This window comes from Myotis myotis, unplaced genomic scaffold (assembly GCF_014108235.1).
Source record: "Myotis myotis isolate mMyoMyo1 unplaced genomic scaffold, mMyoMyo1.p scaffold_m19_p_6, whole genome shotgun sequence".
Taxonomy (NCBI): Eukaryota; Metazoa; Chordata; class Mammalia; order Chiroptera; family Vespertilionidae; genus Myotis; species Myotis myotis.
In genome coordinates this window covers 35,869,111-35,887,593 of record NW_023416368.1, presented here as the reverse complement: position 1 = coordinate 35,887,593, position 18,483 = coordinate 35,869,111, and the positions used below count along the sequence as shown (strand labels likewise).

General features: G+C 41.7%; 1 protein-coding gene across 6 annotated transcripts in view; it reads right to left on the bottom strand.

The window, feature by feature from the left end:
- Positions 1-17,660, bottom strand: part of FNIP1 (folliculin interacting protein 1) — a 95,944-nt gene extending 78,284 nt beyond the window's left edge. For 2 of the 6 annotated variants that reach the window (XM_036312338.1, XM_036312337.1), the window contains exon 1: positions 17,474-17,659. In XM_036312338.1, coding sequence (XP_036168231.1) covers positions 17,474-17,565 — 92 coding nt within the window. In that variant the 5' untranslated portion in view covers positions 17,566-17,659. Of the gene's footprint in view, positions 1-1,745; positions 1,772-10,651; positions 10,833-17,473 lie in introns of those variants that run through there. The other 4 variants (XM_036312335.1, XM_036312345.1, XM_036312341.1 and 1 more) reach the window with 4 other exon arrangements.
- Positions 17,661-18,483: the final 823 nt, after the last annotated feature.

The window sequence follows — 18,483 nt, the reverse complement described above, 5'->3', positions numbered from 1 at the left end:
ATGTGTTAGAACTGAAAATAAGTAAATGTTTATGCATGTTCTTATCAGCTTTTACAATAGCCGAAAGGTGCAAACAGCCCAAATGACCATCAATGAGTGGATGAATAAACAAACTGTGATATACACTGAATGGCCAGATTATTATGACCACCCCATCAGTACTTCATTGGGCCACCTTTTGCCTTCAATACTGTGATGATGATTCTTGGCATTGACTCCACCAGATGTTGAAAGGTGATGCGAGGAATCTGACATCATGACTGATGAATAGCACTGTCCTATTCTGTGAGATTTGATGGTTGTGAAACCAGCTGGCTGATGGCTCCTTTACCTTCATCCCACAAATGCTCAATTGGATTGGGATCTGGTGATTGTGGGATCCACCTAAGCAAGGTAAAGTCTCCCTCGTTCCACTCCTGCACAATACGAGCACCGTGGCATGGCGCATTGTCTTGTTGGAAGAAGCCATCTCCATTGGGATACGCCATCAGCATGATAGGATGAACTCGATCAGCAACGATACTTAGGTATGTCGTGCTATTCAGATGTTGTTCCACATGAATTAAAGGGCTCAAATCATGCCATGAAAACATGCCCCAAACCATAACACTGCCCCCACCAGCTTGAAGAGTTGTACTCATGCATGTGGGGTGCATGCTTTTATGGTGTTTCCGCCAAATTCTAACTCTGCCATCTGCATGATGCAACTGGAAACGTGATTCATCAGACCACATGACTTTTTTCCAATGCTCAACTGTCCAATCCTTGTGTTTCTGTGTGAATTGAAGACGTTTTATCTTGGTAACTGCAGACAGCAAAGGTGTTTGAACAGGCTTTCGGCTTCCATATCCCATACGATGCAGTGTACAGATAATTTGCCTACAAATCTCAAGTAGTCATAATAATCTGGCCACTCACGTTCAAATATATCCCACGTTCAAAGGCTGTTAAATCGCTTTGTTTACCCATATCTTCAGAAAAAAATCACTTCTACTGTCGTGGTAAACAACCTGCTTCCCTCTAGCAACTTCAGCGCAAAATTATAGCTAATTTGCCTACAAACGTCAGGTGGTCATAATAATCTGGCTACTCAGTGTATACATCCAATGAAATATTATTCAACCATAAAAAGGAATGAAATACAGAAACATGTTACAACATGGATGAACCTTGAAAACAATATGCAAGTAAAAGAAGACAGACTCTAAAGGTCATATATTATATAATTCTATTTACATGAAATATTTAAAACAGATAAATCCAAAGAGACAGAATACAGATTGGTGATTGCTAGGGACAGAGAGAAAAGGAAAGGAGGACTTTGAAGTCATGGAAATGTTTTGAAACTAGTTATAGATAGATAAAGGTAGTGGTTGTGTAACACTATGAATGTACTAAATGCCACTTATTCGCTTTAAAATAGTTAATTTCATGTCATATGAATTTTACCTCAAAGTATACACCTATATGCATATATACAATATATGAAGTTTCATACATAAGCAACATGGTAATAATGATGGTGGTGGTGATACAGTTGTAATGATATGTGCTTTTGAAAAACTAAAAAGGGCAGAGCATCTGCCTTTAACATTTAAGGACTATGCACAATACCTGCAACGGTTAAATATATTCATATGCACACAAAAGATATCCCTCTGGCCCTAACTGGTTTGACTCAGTGAGTAGAGCATCGGCCTGTGGACTGAAAGGTCCCAGGTTCGATTCCGGTCAAGGGCATGTACCTTGGTTGCGGGCACATCCCCAGTAGGGGGTATGCAGGAAGCAACTGATTGATGTGTCTCTCTCATCGATGTTTCTAACTCTCTATCCCTCTCTTTCTCTCTGTAAAAAAATCAATAAAATATATTAAAAAAAAAAGACATCCCTCTGTAAAAATATAGTCACATCATAAAAGGAAAAACAGATTCTCATTTGACTGGCAAATCTTGTTTGAATGACAAAGCTTAACAATGATTGATTTCAGTAAACCTTTGAAATTACCATTACTGACATTTGGCTTTGACACTTGCTATCAAGATATGAAACTCTCCCCCTAGCTGGTTTGGGTCAGTGGACAGAGCGTCAGCCTACGGACTGAAGGGTCCCGGGTTTGATACTGGTCAAGAGCACATGCCTTGATTGTGGACTTGATGCCCAATAGGAGGGCATACAGGAAGCAGCTGATCAAAGATTTTCTCTTATCATTGATGTTTCTATCTCTCTTTCCCTCTCCCTTCCTCTCTAAAAATCAATAAAATTATATACATATATATAAGCATATATATATAAAGATATAAAACTCACCAAGAAAATGAAAATATGGCCTCATCTACAAAGCCCAGAAACTGCTGTTGTTGGCAGGGAGGAAGACCCTGTCACCAACTTAGAAAAGAACAACCCCTAATGGGTAACTAACTGCTTCTCAATGGCCAGAGTTAAGCCATATGTCACAAGGATCATAGGACATTAAAGGCCAGAAATCATGCCTTTATGCACTCAGCATCGTCTGTGTGTCATTTACTGTTCCAGAGTACACCAAAAAAGATTAACTCGGGCCCTAAACTTCAAAAATACACAGTTCACATTCAAGCCTGTGAAGCTAATGGGATTCTGATATATAACTGATAGAATTAAAACTGGTATAACCAATTTAGAAGATAATGTGGCAAAATGTAATAAAGCTAAACATATACATACCATCTAACTTATAAATTCAATTCAAGGTACATATATCTTCCAAAAAAAACTTGTACATAAATGTTCATAACAGCATTATTCATTACAAGCTCAAACTATAAATGATCCAAATATCCATCAACACAACAGCCTGGGTAAATAAACTGTGGCCTACTCACACAATGGAATACTGTACTGCAGTAGTTCTAGACCAGGGATGATTTTGGCCCCCCAGGGGACATTTGTCAACATCTGGATATGATTAGGTTGTAACAACCGGGGGGGGGGGGGGGGGGTGCTACTGGCATCTAGTGGATGAAGGTCAGGATTCTGGTAAACATCCTTCAATGCACAGGAGAGCCATCCATAACAAAGAATTAGCCCATCAAAAATGTCAAAGGGCCAAGTTTGAGAAATCCTGGCTTACAGCAATGAGAATAAACTAGACCACACAGATTATATGGATATATTAAAACATAACGTTGAGCAAAAAAAGAAGACAAAGAAGAATGCATATCTATAATTCCACTTACATAAAGCTCGAAATCAGGCAAAATCAATCCCTGGTGTTAAAAGTCAGGATAGTGGGGATCAAGAGGGGCACAAGCAAAGTTCTGTTTCTTGAGCTGAGTACTAATTATTTGGCACTGTGTGTAAATTTGTTGAACTGAATAATTAAAAAATGTGTGTATATTTTTAAGTATATTATTCTTCCATAAATAGCTTATTTTAAAAAATCTTATATGCGTTTCAAAGACAGACAATCTGTCCTAGCTGGTTTGGCTCAGTGGATAGAGTGTTGGCCTATGGACTAAAGGGTCTCTGGTTCAATTCCAGTCAAGGACACATGCCTGGGTTCTGGGCTTGATCTCCAGCAGGGGGCGTACAGAAGGCAGCTGCTCAATGATTCTCTCTCATCATTGATGTTTCTATCCCTCTCCCCCTTCTCCCTTCATCTCTCTGAAATTGATAAAAACATATTTTTTAAAAAAAGAGGCAAACCAGAGACCAGAGAAAATTAACAATACATATTATCTAACAAAAAACTTTTTTCCAAAATATATAAAAAGCCCTGGCTAGTGTGGTTCAATTGATCAGAACATCATCCTATACACCAAAAGGTCTGGCAGGTTCGATTCCCAGTCAGGGTACATGCCCAGGTTGTGGGTTTGATCCCCATTCTGGGCACCTGCAGGAGGCAACTAATTGATGTCTCCCTCTCTCTCTCTTCCTGCCCCCCTCCCTCTGCCCCTCCCTCCCTATCTCCCTTCCTCTCTCTAAAATAAATTATATATATATATTACATAAAGTCTTGCAACTCACAGTAAGAAGTAATCCAAATTTTAAATGGCAAAATATTTGGACACATTACAAAAAAAAGATACATGAATAACCAATAAGCACAAAAAATATGCTCAACATCACTGGGCATGAGGGAAAGGCAAATTAAACTACAATGAAATGCCACTATACACCCACTAGAATTGCTAAAATTAAAAAGGCTGATACCAAGTGTTAGTGATAACTAGAATTATCATACATTGCCAATGAGAAAGTATAATGGTACACTTTGGAAAATATTTTGGCAGGTTCTTATAAAGTTAAACATACACCTGCTTACAGCCCAGCAATTCCACTTAAGTATCTTACACAACAGAAATGAAAACATTTTGATACAAAGACTTATACATGAAGGTTCACAGCAGCTGTATACCTAATAGTCTCTCCACCCCCCGCCCCCCCCAGGAAATAATCCAAATATCTATCAACTGGTGTATGGATAAACAAATTTTAGTATATCAATATAATGTAATATTGGTCTTCCATAAAAAACAATTAGCTACTGAAACAATCAGAAACATGAATGAATCTCAAAAACATTCTACTGATGTTTACATTAAATTTTAGAATAGGCAAAATTAATCTATAATGACAAAAGCAGATCAGAAATTGTCTGGAGTCAAGGGAAATGGACGTTGGTAACTGACTACAAAAGGGATACAAGGGAACTTTTGGGGTGATAAAACTTCTATATCTTCATTGTAGTGGTCATTATACAGGTGCATATATTTGTCAAGACTCACAAAACTATACTGTTTATATTAACTGGGTATGGTAAGACACAGACACGGATATGACTGTCATGAAGGAAGGAGTTTATATTCACAGTTCCCTAGAAACAGGAGGTAAGCCATAATACACCAGGCCACAAGAAGTACCAGAGTGGGTCAGAAGTTAGAGGAGAGGAGAGAAAAATCTATCAATAAAATGTGGTTTTCGCAGGAAAGAATGGGCAAGGCAGAGTAAGGGTAAGCAAGTTAAACAGGTTTAGGATTGGCTAGTTTGAAATAATTTCAGTGGTCTCCACAGTATAGGAACAACCCCCTTGGCTGGTAGTTGGCCCTCGGGTGATTAAAGCAAGGGGATAGTTGCCCAGGAGTGTAAGAGGCGCAATAAAGGAGGTAGATGAGGAATATATCCTGGATTCATTGGTTTGCACATTTCCTGCTTAAGTCATTAGCACAGCCTCTTAATTGATCTATGACTTAGAAACAAAAGCTTCCTGGGGGTTGAGAGTTATGGTTTTGGCCCTCTCAGCAATATTGAAAGCTGTAAGACAACGGAGCAAAGCCTCCAAATTTCTGAGTATTCTCAACATAGAATTTACCAGCCTGACAATCAAACATAAAAAGAAAGTCTCAAAAAATTTTACCTCCCAAGCACTCATTCTCAGAAAGCTCCTAGAGGAAATGTGAACCCCAAACAAGGGAATAATCCAAAGAGGAAAAAGTCATGGAAGCCAGTCAACACATTCTAACAAAAAAAGGTCAAAGGAATTCCCAGGAGAAAGGCAAAGAAAGCCTCATGACAATGCTTTGGAGCAGACATAGAGGACAAGTAGTCTAAACCAGAGATGGAAAAAGGCAGAGGGTTCCAAGGACATATGCAGGAGATAAAAAAAAAAAAAAAAAGGGGGGGGGAGGGGGGGGAGGGGAGGGGAAAGAAAGAGCGAACTAATCAAGTATCTGATAGGTTTAACTAAGAGATAAGTTGTTTTGAGAGGTATTTGGGGGGAAAGTGTTGAAGGATGTAGAAATAGTTGGCTAAAGATTTAAAAGAAAACAAGGTGACCCCTCTCAAAGGCAGTTAACTACAAGAAAACATAAAATATACTTAGCTCAGTGGTGAACATTTACAATATAGTAGTATATATAGCTAACCTTGATCATGTTATTAAGATAACCAAACATTGTAATATTGGCAGAACGAAGGGGGAAGGGTATGTGTGAGTGTGTGCATGTGTATATGTTTAAGACCTAAAACTTTACCAATACAGGATATTACTACATAATGCCTAAGATGAATACGTTTCTTAACAAACAGTACACTCATATGATTTGTAAATATAAAAGTAAATACAGTAAACCTCGATATAATGGACTAATTGGGGCAAGGGGATGTCCGTTAAAGCCAAAAGTCCAATTTTTTTCCTAATGCATGTTAAAAATTGACAAGTTTACCTGTTTTTACTTATGTAGACACATTTGTGTAATTAAATTTAAGTACGTATGAAAAATTTAATTTCACAGAAAAGTTTTCTATATGTATTATTGTAATTTTAAACTTATAGTAAATATGTCTAGTAAATGGGTACATTCCCGTCACCCTGAGTAAACAAATGCACATGGCTGGGGCATGGCTTAGCACATAGTCAGAACATCCCGAATTAAAAATGCTGCAGAAAGTCACCAACAGAACCAATTACTGGGTGTGATGGGGGTATGATCACGTGCCGATCATTCCTCAAAACTGTTTATGAGTGGTGACTCATAGATTTCTATGTAGACCAAAGTTGTAGATATGCAATATTTATTAATGCCAGCAAAATTACTAGTGTTCTTTCCAACATATGGCCTATTCGCTAAAATTTACTAAAAATAAACAGTGAAGCCCAGCCGGTGTGGCTCAGTGGTTGAGCATAGTGCCATGAAACAAGAGGTCACCAGTTGGATTCCTGGTCAGGGCACATGCCCTGATTGTGGACTTGATTCCCAGTAGGGGGCATGCAAGAGGCAACCAACTGATGTTTCTCTCTTATTGCTGTTTCTCTCTTATTGCTGTTTCTCTCTCTCTATCCCTCTTCCTTCCTCTCTTCTCTAAAAACCAGTCAAAATATTTTTTAATAAAAAAATAACAATGAAGCCGGGCCCCTGCGACTCAGTGGTTAGAGGGTGGGCCTGCACAACCAAGGGCCATGGGTTCGAATCCCAGCCAAGTACAAGGCGCATAGGGAGGCAACCAATCAATGTCTGTCTGTCTGTCTCTGTCTCTGTCTCTCTCTCTCTCTCTCTCGGTCCTTCCCTCTTTTCCTCCCCCCTTCCTTTCCACTCTCTTTAAAAATCAATGAAAAAAATATCCTTGGGTGAGGATTCTTAAAAAAAAACAACCAGTGAATTAATAACAAAAATAACCTGTTATTTTAATTACAGTGGGGCCTTGACTTACAAGTTTAATTTGTTCCGTGACGGAGCTCGTAACTCAAATTACTCGTATGTCAAATCAATTTTCACCATTACAATGACATGTGATGCTGGGCTGATGTTGTGGCGTTCACTGTGATGTTCGCTGTGCCAACTAGCGGTGGGGTATCTAAAGCTGGCTCGTAACCCGAATTTTAGCTCGCAACTCAAAGCAAAAAATCGGCCAAGAGACAGCTCGTATCTCGAAAAACACGTTAGTCGGGACACTCGTAAGTCAAGGCCCCACTGTTAGGGTTAGTAAGTGATAGGGAAAGTATGAAGTGTTATAAGAAATGCAAATGGAGTATCTATTTCTGGAAAATCAAACCACCCTTGCCATCTTAAAAGCATAAAAATAACAATGAAATTTTCCTTTAAATTGGTAAAAACCTGCTTAAATTACTCATTTAAGTGAATAATTACTTTAGGCAAATAAAACAGATACACCTCTGTTAAATGAATGAAAATGTTTTTTCCATTCAGTGACTTTTCTTCTAACATTCAGGACACTTATTTTTACTTTTTAAAAATATGGTTTTATTGACTTTAAAGGGAGAGAGGGAGAGAGGGAGGGAGAGAGAGAAACTTTGATGAGAGAGAACCATCAATTGGCTGCCTACTGCACAACCCTACTGGGGATCAAGCCCACAACCCAGGCATGTACCCTGACTGGGAATCAAACCAGTGACCTTTTGATGCATGGGACAATGCTCAACTGGCCAGGGCTCAGTGACTATTTTTATTCATTCATTCATACATTCATCAAATATTTACTGAATGCCTTCTGTGAACCAAGCACCAGGAATACAGCACTGAACAAGTTAAAGACTATGCTCTTATGGAACTTACAATCTAGTGATGGATATCTATATATTCTAAATATATAGAGGGCTAATATGCAAATTGTCCCTGCGGGAGTTTGACTGGGAGACCGGGAATTCGATTGCTTGCTATGCCATGCGCTGACCACCAGGGAGCAGCACAAAGTGAAGGAAGGCCCTGGCCAGCAGCCGGCCTGATCACCAACCAGGCCTAGGGAACCTACCAATGCATAAATTTCGTGCACTGGGTCTCTAGTCTACTAGTCTAATCTAATGAAAGAGAAACATGCAAACTGACCACACCTCTGCTATGCCCAAGTCACGCCCACCAGCCAATCAGAGCAACTATATGCAAATTAACCCAACCAAGATGGCGGCCGGCAGCCACAGAGCTGGAGCAAGCAGGAGGCTTGGTTGCCCCAGCGATGGAGGAAGCCGAGCTTCCCCCCTGCCCTGGCTGGCTGTGGCCTCTGCTCAAGGCAACAAAGTTTCAATTATAGAAGATAAATAAATCCCAGATAACTGCTTCCAGCCAGCCTTCACTGGGAGCTTGGGTGGCTAGGGCCATGGCCAGCCTGCAAACAGCCATCAGCCCTTCACCCAGGATGGCCACACCTTCATGGGGTGAGGGTCCCCACTGGGGGGCTTGGCCAGTCTGCAAACAGCCATCAGCCACTCACCCAGGCTGGCCACACCCTCATGGGGTGAGGGTTCCCGCTGGGGGGCTTGGCCAGTCTGCAAACAGCCATCAGCCCCTCACCCAGACTGGCCAGGCACCCCAGCAATACCCCCCACCCTGACGGGGCTGTGGCCAGCCTGCAAACAGCCATCAGCCCCTCACCCAGCTGGCCAGGCACCCCAGCAATACCCCCCACCCTGATGGGGCTGTGGCCAGCCTGCAAATAGCCATCAGCCACTCACCCAGGCTGGCCAGGCACCCCAGCAGGACCCCCACCCTGATCCGGGTCACCCTTCAGGGCAAATAGCCAGCCTCCACCCATGCACCAGGCCTCTATCCTATATAATAAAAGAGTAATATGCAAATTGACCCTAACAGCAGAACGACTGGGAATGACTGGTCACTATGACACACACTGACCACCAGGGGCAGACACTCAATGCAGGAGCTGCCCCCTGGTGGTCAGTGAGCTCCCACAGGGGGAGCTCTGCTCAGCCACAAGCCAGGCTAATGGCTGCCAGTACAGCCGTGGTGGTGAGAGCCTCTCCCGCCTCCTCAGCAGTGCTAAGGATGTCTGACTGCAGCTTAGGCCTGCTCCCTGCTGGCAAGTGGACATCCCCCGAGGGCTCCCGGGCTGCCAGGGGGATGTCTGACTGCCAGCTTAGGCCCAACCCCCCGGGGGAGCAGGCCTAAGCCAGCAGGTGGTCATCCCCCGAGGGGTCCCAAACTGCGAGAGGGCACAGGCCGGACTGAGGGACTCCCCCGAGTGCACAAATTTTTGTGCACCGGGCCTCTAGTGTGTGTGTGTGTGTGTGTGTGTGTGTGTGTGTGTGTGTGTGTGTGTGTGTGTGTGTGTGTATATATATATATATATATATATATATATATATATATATATATATATATATAAAAGCCTAAGTGACCATCTGACTGTTCGACCGTTTGACTGGTAGCTATGATGCACAATGACCACCAGGGGGGCAGATGCTCAGTGCAGGAGCTGCCAAGCTGCGGTGACTTGGCAGCTACAGTCCTCGGGTGACGCACCAGGAATCAGAGGAGGGAGCCCTATTTCGGGTTGCATCACCCGAGAACTACCCTCTCACAGTCTAGGACCTCTCGGGGGATGTCAGAGAGTCTGTTTCGTCCTCATTCCCACAGGCCAGGCCGAGGGACCCTACTGGTACATGAATCCGTGCACTGGGCTTATAGTAGATTCATAAACAAGCAACTACAACATAAGAAAATAACTGCCATGATAGGGAAATACAGAGAAACCATGAGTTCTATTAAGACTTTAAAGAAAGATGCGTTGTGGGGTAGAAGAGATCAATGGGGGGAAAGGAGGAGGGGGAACATAAGTAATACTTCCAACAAAAATTTTTTAAAAAAAGATGTGTCGTAGCGTATTATTATAAGTAGTGTGCAAATACATGAACCAGATTATTCTCAAGAAATGTTAGTATGGTTCAGAATCCATAACTAGAGGAAAAATTAGAAGACCAGAAAGGATAAACTGAGGGAAGAGGAAATTTGAGAAGGAATTCTGACATCTGAGTGCTTCCCATGTCATTTAATACTCAAAACAACTCTAGTCTTGGCCAGTGTGGTTCAGTTGGAGCGTGGTCCCCTGCACCAAAGTATCACAGGTTCGATTCCTGGTCGGGGCATGTACAGGAAGCAGTCGTTATCTCTTCTCTCCTCCTCTCTCTCCCTCTCTTTCTCTCAAATCAATGAAAACATATCCTCTGTGAGGATTTAAAAATCACAAAACTCTAAGATGGGACAGACTGTATCTCTAGCATCCACTCCCTCACTGACATGCACATATATAGCCAAACTTTAATGACAACATACTGCTTCCCAAGGTTATATTTACAGAAACTATTGGGGCAGGAATCTGAACTCTGGTCCAACACACAAAGCTATACCTCCAGAAGAAAATGACATACCAGATTTAGGAGTTTGGATTTTGTAAAAGATGATTCTCTGATTTTTCAACATGGTAGACTAACAGCACATTAGTGCCAAGAACAGGAACAGAGGACCATGTGAGAACGGTTTAAGGCTCCTTTAAATAAAGAAGTTCTGTTACTTTTTATACAGGAAAGCTTTTTTTAAGGCAAATATTTTCTAAAGGATAATTTAAACTCATCAGATTTAAGACAATAATTATTATATTAGTATGAAATGAGGTTCAAGTTTTAAAACTATTGAAGCTGTATTTTTCACTAACCTATTTTCTTTCAATAAACATGGTTCTAAAAAATTTAACAGCACTACTTAGAGATAGAAAAGCAAATCAAATTAATAAAATATATTTGCAATTCTTACTGCAAAATTAAACACTTACAAATAACTATTGATACCACAGATTATTGACATGTATTTACTTATAACTCTCAATTTTCTACTTTAATAAGATAAGATCATACAGGATTCTCTGTAAAGATTATAACCATTATTTCTAATATAAGATTAAAAGGTATAATTTATGGAGGGGTAGTATTATAAAAATAACAAAAGCCCTTGTAAATGCAGCAAATCTTTATAATAGGTGTCCCAAAATTCACGCAAGAAGTAATTTTGATAGAAAACACAGGTTTAAAATTAAAAATTGTAAATTTTTTATTGATTCATAAAGTATACAGTATAGGGTTATGTATGGAATAGCATATCAGGTAAATGGCCTCCACGGCTTTGTTGGCACATACACACTCTTTTGTTGAAATTTTCCATGACCGAAATGCGGCTGCTCAGGCAATAACAGTTAATGGTGCTCGCTATCGCGATATGATAATCCAGTTTTTTGTGCCTAAATTGCAAGATATGGATGTGGATGACATGTGGTTTCAACAAGACAGTGCCACATGTCAAACAGCCTGAGAAACAATTCAATTACTGCATAAGTCATTTCCTGGTCATGTAATTTCCCGTTTTGGTGATCAGAATTGGCCGCCCAGATCATGCGATTTAACGCCGTTGGACTTTTTTCTTTGGTGTTTTTTGAAGTCTAAGGTTTATGCCAACAAGCCCACAACCACCCACGCCTTGAAGGAGGAAATTGAGCGCTGTAACAACGAAATTCAGCCACATTTATCAAAACGGTCATGGAAAAATTTACAATTTTAATTATAAACCTGTGTTTTCTATCAAAATTACTTCTTGCGTGAATTTTGGGACACCCTCTAAAAATCACATTGAAAAAACAAAACTTCTCACAGACAGTAGGGGGGTGAGGGCATGTGCTAAAGGGTGGGAGCAGCTGGGAAGAGGACAATGGGGGGAAAAGGAGACTTATGTAATACTTTTAACAATAAAGAATTTTTAAAAACTTCTGAAATATGACTCTTACAGGTATTGACAATATTAAGAAGCTAGCTTTTAGGAGACATATATAATACTGTCAACAATAAAGATTTTTTTTAAAAAAAAGAAGCTGGTTTTTAAGAACTTCAGAAGCTCAAAATGTGAAATAAAATCAGAATACTGAAAGAGAAAAAAATAATTCAGCACTACAGACTGTTTCTCCTACAGAAATAGAATGCTTTAAGAGTGAAGCCATTTCCTTAGCTCTCGTTTACTCCACATCCATCTCACTCCAGAAGTATGCCTCCTCAAAAAAAACACACATTAAAATCACCAATTATCTCCAACTTGACAAATCCAATGGATACTTTTCTGTTTCTCATCTCACAAGACCTATCAGCAATCAGCATACAAAACAGTTCATCATTCCATCATTTTTGAAACACTTCCCTTTCTAAACTTTCCTAATACCACACACACCCCTGGCTCTCCCCTCTCTCTCTTGGCCATTCCTTCTTCATAGACGTTCCTCTCTCACATCTGTACATTTTTCATTTCTCAGAGCAAAGTCCTATTCTTTTCCAATTATCTGTCCACACCTTCTTTCTATATAATCTCATGCATTTCCTTAGTTTTAATATTGACAGTAAGTCCCAATTCTACTGTGAACTCCAGATTTACTTTATTATCTGTCAACTAGATATCTCTTAGTGGGTATTTCATTAGCAATTAAAACTAGACCAAATGTCCAAAACAGAACTTTTGATTCTCTCCATCTGCCCTCAAAATAATTTCATATATTCATTCTACACATATTTAGTAAGCATATACTCAGGCATTGTGTACACCGGCACAACAATATGCGCTCGGGGAAAACAGATAAATTGTAAAAAGGGCTATGAAGGCTATAAGCAGTGTGCTCTGATAGAAAATAGGAGAGAGGGTGTTCCAAGATAGACCTCCACAATATTATATTCTCCCTCAGAAATTCGTGTCCACATAACTACTCCAGACAGAAACGTATGTATCTGTTCCCCACAAACAACCCATCAGGTGGTTCCAAAGAGTTCTAACTCCAAAATACACCTTGAAGTTGAAGGGCGCTCTCAAGTAAAGAAGAGAGATGCAGACAATGTAATGACAACTGTGATAAATGTCACAGAAGGAAATAAGCTATGGAAGAAATTACAGTGAAACCCAACTCAGTCTGGGAGAAATCAGAAAAGGCTTCCTGGAGAAAGAAGGATAAGTAGGATAATGCAGATCATCACAACAAAAAACTAAATGAAAAGGTACAGAAGACTATACCAAGAACAGGGAAACAGCACAGCATGACACATCCCAGAATCTAACATAAGTCCCAGGTAATAAAACCACAGGAGAGGGAGATGGGAATTAAGGCCAAAAAGAAGCGAGACATTATCAAAGGCTAATGAGATCACATCAAAAGGGCACATAAATTCGAAGTCTTCCAATGGCCAAATATGGGACAATTTGACTATAATGGATTAATACATTAAAATCCAGGAACTCATGATGATAATAAAATGATTATTAAAATGAAAACCTTCACTAAACAATTCATTATAAATTATTCTGAAAAAATGATAAAGGAAAACAATCACACTTTTATGCTGTCTCACCTGTGGCAAAGAGTAACAAAGTATTTAATCAAAGAAAAGTTCTTCTAGGAAATAAACCCAGAAAGAATTAAAGATTCAGGATATCATCATGTCACAACCCCTAACAAGATATGAATTCTGGCAAAAGTCAACAAAAGATGGTAAAATCATTAGTGAAAGGAGAATTTTATAGTAAAGAATAAGGCTGAAATCACTAATCAATCTTTAACATCATTAACAGTGGGACAACCGGACATTATGTAACTCTAATGGATAGGAAGTATACAACTACATCTATGGGATATTTTTATTTAAAAAAAGTTGAATCTAAATCTAACAAAGTTTCTAACTTCCAGTCTGAAGGAAATAGAGAATAGGTTATAACAGTGGATCTCATAGTTGAGCATCAGAATCAGCTGGAAGGGGCTTATTAAAACACTATTTGCTGGGAACCACTGAATTCTAAAGGAAACTATAAGGAAGCAAACAACAAAATAGAGAGTGTGGAAAATATTACAGGATAAATAGCCCACTTTCAATAACAAATCACATTTAAAGGGAACGGGGATGTCATAGAATAAAAATTATTTAAACAACATAAATGCAAATGCAATATTCACTCAAGATTCTGATTCAAACAAACCTACTATAAAAAGACATTTTGAGACAATCAAGAAAATTTGAATGTAGACTAAGAATAGATGATATTTAAAATTTTTTAAGTATAATAATAGAATAATGGCTATGTTTTAAAAAAATTACTTTATGGAAATTTTTTTAAAGTCAAAACTAGAGACTTGGCAAAAGCCACACACCACCATATAGCACCACTTTAAGGAGTTTGAGCCTAAACTGAATGGTTTTACATAACCATGAAATCATCATATTAACAACAACTTCTGGTTCCTGAAAGCCATGTGGTAAGCACTGCATTAAGTACTTAATGTAACTTATCTTTCTGAATTCTTAAAATAACTGAAATGAAGATATTAACTTTTATACTCTTTTGCCCGCTGATCATGATCAGAATTTGCACTTCTTTAAGGGTAAAGTAATGAGAATAGTTTGGAGAAAGGCAAAAGTGATGGCAAAAGACCAATTAAGTTATTTCAACAGGTTAAGAATTCCTGCTACAGACAATATGAGCAAATGTTGATGCATTAGGAACAAAAATATAGAAACTATGTTTGAACAAAACATGAATTATGTCCTCCAGACATTTAACTATGAAACAACCTTCTTCAGCAAATTAAACTTTTTTTCAAGAATTTTACTTTTAAAACAATCATTTCATATGTACTGCAGTTACTGGGCTTACACTTAATTCTTACTTCGACTGGAAAGCAGCCTGATGGAGAAAACATAAAGCAATACCTGCTAAAATGCACCTTCTTCCCAAAATTCTTTAAGGGATAAAAACAAACTACTGTTTTAATTCTATAAATGACTGAAATATCCTCCCTGTGACACCCTTCACACTCACCTCCATCTCAAAGTAGCTTAGATAAAACAAGCAGGAAGGATCATAAGAGTGAAGAAGACTGAAGGGAATGGGATGATCCCTAACCATCTTTTCCAATGGGATAATCATGAAAGAAAATATTAAAAGGCTACCAAGGCTTCTTTATCAAAAGCCTCTCCTATCAGAGTCCTATTGCAGCTTATCACCAATGGGCCTTACACTGTATTACTTCCTCTAGGAACTGACTTCTTAGAGGCTGGGGTATAGTTAGTTGCTAATGATTGTGTCCAAGCCTGATTACCAGTATGATTACATCCATATGAAATTCTAAAAAAGTCAAAACTTCTGTCATTACACAAAAAGCAGATCAGTGATTGCCCTCGGTGAGGCATTAAGGACTGACTGCAAAGGGGCAAGAGGGAACTCTTTGGGTGAGGCCAGTGTTCCAAAACTTCACAGGTGGTGGGTACATAACTGTATACACGTCAAAATGTACCTGAAATGGTTGTTTTATTGTATGTAAATTATAGCTCAATGAAATTGTTTTTAAAAAGATGTGGGGTTAATTAGGTCTGCAGGTTACTAGTTGTGTGACATTAACCAGTTTTCATTTTCTCACATGTACACTCATACACACTTTATTTTTAAAGTAATCATTTCTTTATTATACTGCAGTTACTGGGCTTACACATAATTCTCACTTCCACTAGAAAAAGGACCCTGTAGTTATCTATACTGCTACTTGTCCTATCTCACAAGGTAGTTGTGAAATACCACACGAGATAACTACTGAGAAAGTGCTTTGGCAACTCTAAAGTAGTATTACACAACTTTATAGTAGACTTCACATTTTTAGAAAACAGAGATGAAGATGGTTTTCCACATGAATGACTTGAGACCCTTGGAAACTTGAGTATCCTAAAGTCAACCTTTGCCCAGAAATAGAAAGCCTATGCAATGGACACTGTTTTAATGTCCTTCCTAAGCCTGCTTTCTACTGACTCTTGCTTACTGGATGGCTCCATGCAGTATTATCTAGACTGCACTTTCGTTTTTCAAAAAGAAAACACTAAAGAAACGTTTTTAAAAGATCATTAAGTGAGCATGGTAATACATCTGTTTCCCAGTAGAAAAGGCCAAAACCTAGAAAACGGATACTGAGCACTTTTCCAAAATATTCACAGCTGAAATTTGTCTTCCCCTTTAGTCTGTTAAATTTCTTTCCATCTACTACTACAATTCCACATGTATTACTGAATATTTCCTAATGTAACCTGCATTAGCAGGAGTGAGTGAATAATTCTAACATCAAAACTTTTAAACCAGTGTAGTCATTTCACTCTTTCGCCTGTTGCAAAATTTAACAGATTCTCATTTTTTCCTACCACCACTGCACAATTGGGTTCTCCACTATCCTACCAGGTATGAGTGATATTTGACATTTAGCCTAGCTATATATACAAAGTTTCCACACCGCACAAGTATGAAGGCTGTTTTGAAAGACATAGTCTCTTCTTCAAATGCAGTTTGGCGACTAAATTCTACCTTGAACTCGGGTTTTTATTACATTGTTTGACAATTTAAAAAAGTTTTTCTACCAGCAACAGGTTTTGCAACCAAACATTAACAAAGCCTGTATGTAGTATCACAGAGTATGTTGCTATCGGTTTCCATTTTTAAAGATGCCTTTTAGTAACAGCTCTAAGGGGATGATCCCATGGTCCTTTTCTACGGTCCTGCTCCCGTCTGGTCAGTAGGAACCGTAGCTCTTGGGTTTCACGTTTTTCCTTCGAAAACATTAACGCCGCTCAGTCCGGGAGCCGCACACCTCCAATTTTAGTTTCCAAGAAACCTGCAAGAACGGCATCTTGCCCGCTCGCTCCTCCAGCCTTCCCTACACGCGGACGGTCGGCCAGAACGTGCAGCTCTCTCCACACCACCAACCAAGCTGGAACCGAGCACCCAGAGGGCGACTGGTCACGGGGAGGAGGGGAGAACTTCTCCGCCTGGAGGACGGCGGCTGAGGTCCAATCCAGCCCGCGCCCAACTCCGCTCGCCGCCAGAAAAGCGTGTGGACCCTACGTTCAGGCCGCGGTGCTCGGTCCGGAGGGGCAGAGAGGCGCGCGCAGCTCCGGAGCAGGACGTAAACAAACCGACCCGGAGGAGAGGGAAGGGGCGACCCGGGGTGGGGGGTGGGGAGAGAGGACCTCGCTCGGACCCTCCAGCGCAGGCCCGCAGCCGCCTGGCCCCTCCGACCGCGACCCGGGTCCCGCTCCCAACACCGCGTGGCCGCGCGGACGTGGACACCGACTGTCCTAGCGCCTCTGGAGCCGGGAGCCACCGGGCCGTCGGCTCCGCGCCCCCCGCCCGCAGCGCCCTACCTGAACGCGCAATCCGGGTCCCGCGCGTCCCGACCGGGCGCGCCCGACCCGTTCCTCTTGCTGAAGAGCTTCTGGAACAGCGTAGGGGCCATGCTGGCGATGGCCAGACCGGGGTCGCTCCTCGGGGTGCTTTGCTAGGCCCCCGCTTCTAGAGCCGCCCTGCCACCCCCATGGGCGCCTCAGTCATATGACAGAAATTAGTCACTTCAAACGGCCACGGCGCGCGGGGCGGGGCGCGAGGCGAGGCCCGCGCTCATTGGCTGGCAGTGCGCCGCGTCACGTGGCGGCGCGCGGAGCAGGGAGCCAGGTGGGGGCGTGGGGCGGAGCTGGCGCCCATAGGCTGTGGAGTAGACTCCCTCACGTGGCAGCTCACGGGGCGGGGCGTGCGCGGAAGCTAGAGGCGAGGAGGGGAAGGGCGGGGCGGGGCGGGATGGGAGCCGAGGGGAGGGGAGGGGAAGGGCAGGGAGGAGGGGTGGCTGGGGAAGCCGAGCCGGGCGCGCGCGGGTCCTGTTCCTCCGCGAGTCCGTCAGTGGCTCTCTGAGGCTCCGGCGGGTGGCGCGGGGAGGACACCAGGGACTTTGGAGCGCAGAAGCTTTCGGCTCCCTTCACCCTCGGACCGCGAGATGCCTAGAGCACCCCGGCAGTCACCCCGCCCTCGTCGTCCTCATCTCAGCCCTTGTGGCTTCGCACCTCCACCCGGCGCCTGGCGGAGCGGAGAAAGCGCGCGAGCGTTACCCTGGGGCCGGCGTCGGCTGGACCTGGAGCCCGCGGCCTCGGCCCGGTCGCGGGAAGTGTGGACTCAGAGCTCGACGGCGCGGGGCTGGCTCGCGGGGTCTGATGGAGGACCCTGCCCTGACACCGCCACCGACAGGGCATAAAACTGTACTTGATTATGCAGATTAAATCGGAAATACTTTCAGGTTTAATAACGGGGTATAGTTTTTCTTTTTACTTAACACTACCTCTTTCCTCAAAGAGGTGGAAGGGTCTTACAGTTGCCTTTTTAAGTT